Here is a 9,008-nt window from a genome sequence, read left to right on the forward strand (position 1 = left end):
TTCGCGGCAAAAATATTTGGCGCGTAAACCTCAACACTTGTTCTGATCAGCTGGAACAATAACAACAATAACACAGTCGGTTTGGCGCTCAGATTATAACTTTTATGGATGGACTTCAGTCAAGGTGATCAACAAGATGATCCATATAATTTGTTTATAGGATATGTAGATTTTTTGTGGGGGAATTATTTGCCATTATTTCGGTTTTGTCGGATTGGTTCCTCGGTATGCTGACCAAACGAGATGGTGAAGAACTGAGTTGGCTGGTAACGTTACTGCAGCAAGCTAGCTGAGCATTCTAAGGTGCCCTAATTGTCATTTGAAAGGATGCGTAATAAATCCAGTTATTCGTCCAAGGTAGCTGAACTAAAAGTTCAGGTTAGTGCAATATTGCGTTAGGAAGAATACAAACTATTTAGGTTCCTGATTTGTTTGTAGCTAATATGTTGCTGGTACATTTAGTCTGAAACTGAATTGGCTTGTGTCTTCTGTCCCATCCTAACCCTGAAGCGAACACAACCACTTTTCTTGGCTAACAATACCAGCTAGGTAGCTAACTAGAGTAGCTAAGTTTTTCTAGGTCGTTGCAGTATTCAAGGAACTCTGCTTGCTAGCAACACAGTAAGCAAATGATGAGTTGTGTTTACAAACGGTACCAAACGAACGTTATTTTGATGTCAACCAACGTTAGGTAGCGAATTAGCAATTAACAAAGGGAAAGTAGTTGATAGATGTGGCCAGGCCTCACCGCACTCTCATTGTAAAGATGAAAACAATAGATTGCATAGAAAAGCTAGCAGCGAGTTAGCACGCTAGCTAACATTGATGCATGTTTATTTCACTTTTGTAAACTATAGATAAATTATTCAATTATAACGATTTATCTTGTATAGCTACGGACTGTAACTACAGTCTGCAGCTGTCAGAAAGCGCAACAACTGTCTCTAAGGTTATTTTATAGCTGGCTAATTGTGAGGAAGCATTACCATGCATTTTTGATTTTGTGAGTTTTAGTTGTTGAAGCTTGACTGTCAGTAAGCTAATGTTAATATTAGACATGCTTAACCTCAGTATTTGTAAACCAACTCTTCTAATACGTTTGCACTATTATTCTCCCAAATTAGAGATGACTTGTGTCAGAAGGTGCTGAAAGTAGCATATCAAGCCTTTGGACTTGAATTCTGCCACAAAAGACAATTTAGGGGACTAGAGCACCCCGGCTGTGTGTGCCATGTCAGAGGCACTGGTATCAGGTCAGACGTCGGAGGATCTTTTGGCAGACTTTGAGTCTCTTTTGAATGCTGGGAGTATTGACCTATCAGAGAACCACCAGATAGTCATAATTTCTACCCCCAGCAATGTGGGCTTAAACTCAGCTGTACCCAGCAACACTGGAGAGATCCTCCTGTTTGCTACCCCCCAAGGCCCTGCGGATGTGGTCCAGGACCAGCGACGGCCAACTCTGGGACGACCTCCGGTAGGTAGCTAGTTGACCATTTTCATATGGGTGTTGGCTGGGGTGGGAATATGATGTAAAGTTATCCCTGTACAATGATTACAGAAAGTGTTCCTGTGTGAGAAAGAATGATCTGTAGCATCCACACTAACTTTTTTCAGGTGAAGAGGAAGCTGGACCTGGACAGTGATCACCAGTATGTCAGCACCTCTCGCCCACCTTCTCTTGGGAGGGCCCCAACGTCCACACCAGCACCACCCAGAGGTACAGACCCCCGGTTCACAATTCAAATAGAACTATTCATTTGAATTCAGTTGAAACTATTATAATTTTGGCCAAAGACTTTTATTTATTGTATTTTCATTATTGTGTCCCGCTCTCAGTTCCAAAGCCTTCGACAGAGAAGTCTCGCTATGACACATCTTTGAACCTGACCACCAAGCGCTTCTTAGACCTGCTAGCCCAGTCTCCTGACGGGGTGGTGGACCTCAACTGGGCCTCACAGGTCCTGGAAGTGCAGAAGAGACGCATCTATGACATCACCAATGTCTTGGAGGGTATCCAGCTCATCTCCAAGAAATCAAAGAACAACATACAATGGCTGTAAGTCTGGATTCTCATACTGTACAGTATGACAATATCAAAAGTGTGTTCTGGCCTTTCTGGCTTATAATCCTTATTGTGCGTGCCTCTACAGATATTATTCAATACATACAATACACCATCATCAGTGATTCCACAGGATATGTGTATTAGCTAAAAAAAACACAAAAAACATTATCCTAACATTCTGTTTGTCACAGGGGGAACCGCATTGATGGAGCATCTGTTTCCCGTTACCAGGACCTACAGAAAGAGGTCTCTGATTTGACACAGGCTGAGGAGAAACTGGATGAGCTTATTACCAAGTGTAACCTCCAGCTCAGACTCCTTACTGAGGATACCCAGAACAAGAAATATCCTTTTGAGGCTTGTCTGTCTTTCTGTTTGTGTTTCTGTGCCTTTTCTATCTACTGTATGTATTTGAATATGCATTATAGGTCAGTGTTTTTTCTTTAACATAATTGCACGCTGGGTTATTTGATGTGCCAGGATCTACGGAAGTCTTTTGACTCTCCTGACCAGCTGGTGATGGTCATCAGAGCCCCTCCAGAGACCCAGATGCAAGTGTCAGAGCCCAGTGAGGTATGTGGGAGGATAATAGACCAATGGACGCTTGCTCAAGACTCTCTTCTGGACCAAATACTGTATTCCAGCTAATGTGGTTTACATACCAACCACAACTATTGAATGGTATCCTCTCTGTTTCAATAAATGATTCCTTTGTTGTCTTCTGGCAGGGCTATCAGGTCTCCCTGAAGAGCACCCAGGGTCCTATTGATGTCTTTCTGTGTCCAGAGGACATTTCTGGTGTCTGCAGCCCAGTGACGGGCATCAGCCCTTCTAAAGCCACATACCAGATAATGCCCCAGCCTGCAGAACAACCACAGTGCAGTTCCACACAGGAAATGACATCGTCAACAGCTGCGTCCCAACAGAACTCCTCTCCACTGCCATTGGTTCGTGAAGTGGGTAAGCTGCTCTCACTAGTGTCACACTGTCACCCTGATAGGTTCAAGAATGTCAGGGATTTCTTTCAAGAAATCCATTAAAGCACAACTCAAGGCAATAAACAACCTATCAATAAATCTGATAGAAAACAGCTTATGGGAATCAATATTGGTCAGAAACACAAGGTGAGACAGACTACCCAGCAGCGTAGCGTATTGTACTTTGTTTACATAAGACAACACGTCGCATTTTTTTACATGAGAAATACTGCACCAAACACCTTAGGTAGATTTCAATTGCCCGACCAAAACCTATGCAATAATGTCAGTTAATTACAGATTTCTTGAGTTGTCTTACAGTGCATTTTGTTACGTTACAGCCTTATTCCCGTTACCAGGACCTTACAGCCTTATTCCCGCTACCAGGACCTTACAGCCTTATTCCCGCTACCAGAACTGTACAGCCTATTTCCCGTTACCAGGACCTTACAGCCTTATTCCCACTACCAGGACCGTACAGCCTATTTCCCGTTACCATTCCTAAAATTGAATATTATTTTTTTCCCCTCATCAATGCCCCAAAATGACAAAGCAAAAACAGGTTTTTAGAAATTTTTGCAAATGTATTAAAAATGCAAAACTGAAATCCCTTATTTTACATAAGCATTCAGACCCTTTGCTATGAGACTCCAAATTGAGCTCAGTTGCAACCTGTTTCCTTTGATCATCCATGAGATGTTTCTATAACTTGATTGGAGTTCACCTGTGGTAAATTAAATTGATTGGACATGACTTGGAAAGGCACACACCGGTCTATGATCCCACAGTTAACAGTGCATGTCAGCGCAAAAACCAAGACATGAGGTCAAAGGAATTGTTCGTAGAGCTCAGAGACAGGATTGTGTCGACTCACAATTCTGGGGAAGGGTACAAAAAAAAAGTCTGCAGCATTGAAGTTTTCCAAGAACAGTGGCCTCCATCATTATTAAATGACTCTTCCTAGAGCTGTCCGCCCAGCCAAACTGAGCAATCGGGAGAAAAGAGCCTTGATCAGGGAGGTGACCAAGAACCCAATGGTCACTCTGAGCTCCAGAATTCCTCTGTGCAGATGGGACAACCTTTGTGTAGCACAACCATCTCTGTAGCACTCCACCAATCAGGCCTTTCTGGTAGAGTGGCCAGACGGAAGCCACTCCTCAGTAAAAGGCACATGACGGCCCGCTTGGAGTTTGCCAAAAGGCACCTAAAGGACTCTGACCATGAAAAACAAGACTCTGGTCTGATGAAACCAAGATGAAACTATTTGGCCTGAATGCCAAGCGTCACGTCTGGAGGAAACCTGGCACCATCGCTACGGTGAAGCGTGATGGTGGCAGCATCATGCTGTGGTGATGTTTTTCAGCGGCAGGTGCTGGGAGACAAGTTGGGACCGAGGGAAAGATGAACGGAGCAAAGTACAGAGAGATCCTTGATGACAACCTATTCCAGAGTGCTCAGGACCTTAGACCGGGGCAAAGGTTCACCTTCCAACAGGACCACGACCCTAAGCACACAGCCAAGATGACGCAGGAGTGGCTTCGGGGCAAGTCTATGAATGTCCTTGAATGGTCTAGCCAGAGCCTGTACTTGAACCCGATCTAACATCTTTGGAGATACCTGAAAATAAGTGTGCAGCGATATTCCCCATCCAACCTGACAGAGCTTGAGAGGATCTGCAGAGAAGAATGGGAGAAACTCCCCAAACACAGGTGGGCCAAGCGTGTAGTGTCCTACCCAAGAAGACTCAAGGCTGTAATCTCTGCCAAAGGTGCTTCAACAAATAACTGAGTAAAGTGTCTGAATACTTATGTAAATGTGGTTTTTCAGTTTTATTTTGAATACGTTTTGTCATTTTGGGGTATTTTCTGTAGATTTGAGGGACGACGACTATTGAATCAACTTTAGAATAGGGCTGTAACAAAATGTGGAAAAAGTCAAGGCGTCTGAATACTTTCCAAATGCACTGTCGATTCATTCAGACTATTTTGAGAAAGTGATACTGGCTTTGTTCCTATTGTGTCTCATGGGGGACAAACATCACTAACTGCCACATCGAACCATACCCCCAAAGACTGAAATCTTGTTTTTCTTAATGAGCAACAGAGAAACTCATACAGAATCGGTGCATTCAGTCGCTCTTTAACATTCCTCAATGGCTATTGGCCGTGGTCACTAAAACTGCATTTACATTTTTTTTTTTTTTTTTTTTACAGGAGCAGTCCTGGAATGTTACCCGTTCACTAACTTGGGAGTGCTGCCAGAATTTGACCTTTCACCCTTGTCATCCTCTGACTTCCTCAGTGGGGAGGGCCTTGGTAACCCACTGGATGGGTTCATCAACCTGTCCCCTCCACAAAGCCACAGCTACCACTTTGGCCTAGAGGAGCATGAGGGCATCACTGAACTGTTTGACTCTGACTTTGGAGACTTCACCCCACTAGAGTTGGGGTGGAGAGAAACACCCACAGAACAAGAATGAGGTTGTATCTCTATGGAAACACCCAATACACACCCTTTTCCCCTCAGAAAAGTATTCCCATGTGGCTATAATACAGAATTGTACAGCACAGACAGTAATGGCACTTAAGTCGTCTAGCAAGAGGTTAGCTTTAGATGGCTATTTAATTTATTTCTATACAGATAATGTTTTTGTACCAAGAATGTTTGTTTTTCTTTTCCCCTAAGTGGCTTGAGAAGGTGTACTTGTGGGATATGGACTTATCAGCTTGGAAGCTAATACTGAATTGGTTAGGTAGGCATTTTTGCAATAGTCTCAGGTGTAAGGAAGAGTCAGACTTTTCCGCTAAGAGTTGGGTTTCAGATGCATTTTAAGAAGTCTTACAGTATGATGGCCAATGGTAATGGCAGGATATAGCCTATGTAGGTTAAGAGACCTTTTATAGATGAAGTTTGGGATGGGGGTTGGGATGTCATGCCTTAAAGCAGTGGTTCTCATTCCTGGTCCTGGGAACCCAAAGGGGTGCACATTTTTGTTTTTGCCCTAGCACTACACACCTGATTCAAATCATTAAATCCTGGTCCCCATGACCAGGATTGAGAACCAGTACATTAAAGGAAAGATTCACCCGTTTTGAATGTTATATCGTTTTTGTGCATCTCTGAGCGATGTTCTCTCGATTCCTGGGTTCCTTTCATGTCTATCTAAGCTATTGTCTTTTCAATCTTGAGATGCACAAAAACACTTACAATTCAAAATGGGCAAACATTTCCTTTAACATTGATTAGATCTGTTTGGTAATATAATTACCAATAAGAAAATATTATCTCTTTTAAAACCTGTCCATATTGGTCTACAGTTTGAATATATTGTTTTACCAGGCTTTACATTTGGTTGATTTGTCAGTCATACATTATATCACAGTTTGTCATTATCATGAACCTTATCACAGCTCCTTTTCTGCAGGTCTTATGCGGTGCGGTGCCTTACAACAACAACATAAAAGTGTTGGATGGATGCAATTCAGGTGTTATTCTGTGTCTATAATTGAGGTTTTTGAATGAAAGTGTTAGATTTGAATTTCCTAACAGTAAATTGTGGATTACTACTATTTGGGGCTGTCAGGCGACTTACTTTACTTGAGAATTCAGCCACTGTGTTAAAAGTGCTTAAGGGAATTTAACTCTGCAGTCAATTTCACATTGTTCAGCACTTTGTTTTGTAACAACATTACAAAATGAGCTTTTTTTCCACAAATTCAGTGGTGAAAAGAATAACTTGTACCAATCCGAGTTGTTTATCAAGCATGTCTTTTGTATCAAATGTGTTTTTGAAGAATAAAAACATTGCTATATGGGGTAGTTGATGATGCTAAAAATAAGGTGAAAACAAACTGAGTTCCATTAGCGTAAAACAGATATTTCTATCCATCCCGTTGTTTAATAAGTGAAAGACAGACCATTTATGACTGTCGGGCAAGTTGAACCTACGTATATTTTTACAAACAAAATACAAAGAATTCCAATACTGATCTTTCTGATTGGCCAGGTCGATGAAGACAGCTGCACAATACTGTCTTTAACCAATGGCGGTTATGATATCGTTTCGGACCTTGAGCGTTGCTGAGGTGCACCCATGAGCAGCTTGGAAACCAGATTGTGTAGCGGAGAAGGTACGGTGGGATTAAAAACTGTTTGTTAACTTGGCTTTTGAAGACTTTAGAAAGGCAGGGCAGGATGGATATAGGTCTGTAACAGTTTGGGTCTAGAGTGTCTCCCCCTTTGAAGAGGGGGATGACCGCGGCAGCTTTCCAATCTTTAGGGATCTCAGATGATACGAAAGAGAGGTTAAACAGGCTAGTAATAGGAGTTGCAACAATTGTGGTGGATAATTCTCGGCTTGGGTTATTGTTTTGGTGGAAGATCCAGGACCAGTGGAAGCTTAATTTGCTTCCACTGTTCATGGGGCCCTTAAGGTCAACAAACATCATGAACTTTACCCTGTACCAGGACATTTTATCCAAAATTCTGGTAGCCACTGCCAGGAGTCTGAAACTTGGCCGCAAGTGGATTTTCCAACAATACGATAACCCCAAGCACACATCAAAATCCACAAAAACATGTCAACATGGTCATCTCAGTCTCTGGACTTGAACCCCATTGAAGACCTGCGGTTTGAATTGAAGAGGGCAGTCCATAAGAGCAGACAAAGGATATCAAGGATCTGGAAAGATTCTGCATTGAGGAATGGTGTAAGATCCTTCCAAATGAGTTCTCTAAATTAATACATTTTTAGAAAAAGGCTCAGTGCAGTTATTCTCTCAAGGTGAGTTATTGAAAGGTATTGAAAATAGGTGGCAATCATTTTTTACCCCTCTTTGAGAGAGAGAAATATTACTTGTTAAACCAAATCCTTGTAGCTCAGTATTTGTATTATTTTATACAGTCTTTTCTGCTCATCTTTATCAAGGTTGCCAATAATTCTGGACCTCATTGTATATGGCAATATATGGCACTTCTGTGTGTACATAACTAATTTACATTTTTGCGTAAATTATCATTAAAATCAGGCAAGCAAAAAAATTATCCTGATTTGCTTGATCGGCAAGTGCCTTTCAGAATTTAATCTCAATCCCTGGTTCAAGATATACATAATTGAAATGTCACTGAGTTTTAATGTGTTCTTTTACTTCACTGAGTGTACAAAACATTAGGAACAGCTTCCTAATTTGAGTTGCACTCCCTTTTGCCCTCAGAACAGCCTAAATTTGTCAGGCATGGGCTCTACAAGGTGTCAAAAGTGTTCCAAAGGGATGCTGGCCCATGTTGACTCCAATGTTGACTCCAATGCTTCCCACAGTTGTGTCAAGTTGCCTGGATGTCCTTTGGGTGGTGGACCATTCTTGACACACACGGGAAACTGTTGAGTGTGAAAAATGCAGCACCATTCCTGTTCCTGACACACTCAAACCGCTGCGCCTGGCACCTACTACCATATCCTGCACTTAAATATTTTGTCTTACCCATTCACCCTCTGAATGGCACACTTTCACAATCCGTGTCTCAAGGCTTAAAAATCCTTGTTTAACCTGTCTCCTTGTCTTCATCTACACTGATTTGAAGTGGATTTAACAAGGGACATCAAAAAGGGATCATAGCTTTCACCTGGATTCACCTGGTCTCTCTATATCATGGAAAGAGCCAGTGTTCCGAATGGTTTGTGCAGTCAGTGTATATGTCATGTATTGGTGGATTCTCCATTGTTGAGCGGCCTGACTTCTAAGGTGTAATGTTTGCGCCAAGCCAACAAAATGCTCATCACATACAGCACCAAGTTTGGGAACAACTGTAACCTCTCTCTGTGTGTCTCCTCTTCCTCCTGCATTGCAGCCTGCCTTATATACATGATAATAATATTGTCTTTATATTTAAATTCTTTATATTTTAGGTCCCACGTGCTGTTCCAACACAAAGTGCGTTCTAACAGTGTAAAAGGCCCTTAGTTT

The 9,008-nt window shown here is 42.0% G+C and overlaps 1 protein-coding gene across 2 annotated transcripts; it reads left to right on the plus strand.

Moving 5' to 3' along the window:
- Positions 1–16: 16 nt before the first annotated feature.
- Positions 17–6,857, plus strand: LOC112244985 (transcription factor E2F1). 2 transcript variants are annotated; one of them, XM_024412905.2, is made up of 8 exons: positions 17–303; positions 1,125–1,477; positions 1,618–1,720; positions 1,840–2,059; positions 2,260–2,412; positions 2,527–2,641; positions 2,797–3,028; positions 5,259–6,857. In XM_024412905.2, the coding sequence occupies exons 2-8, from the start codon at positions 1,232–1,234 to the stop codon at positions 5,522–5,524; spliced, it is 1,335 nt and encodes a 444-aa protein (XP_024268673.1). In that variant the 5' UTR covers positions 17–303; positions 1,125–1,231; the 3' UTR covers positions 5,525–6,857. The 2 variants fall into 2 exon arrangements, with proteins under 2 accessions (XP_024268673.1, XP_024268675.1); XM_024412907.2 differs by having other exon boundaries at positions 17–124.
- Positions 6,858–9,008: the final 2,151 nt, after the last annotated feature.

Source organism: Oncorhynchus tshawytscha, linkage group LG16 (assembly GCF_018296145.1).
Source record: "Oncorhynchus tshawytscha isolate Ot180627B linkage group LG16, Otsh_v2.0, whole genome shotgun sequence".
NCBI classification, from domain to species: domain Eukaryota; kingdom Metazoa; phylum Chordata; class Actinopteri; order Salmoniformes; family Salmonidae; genus Oncorhynchus; species Oncorhynchus tshawytscha.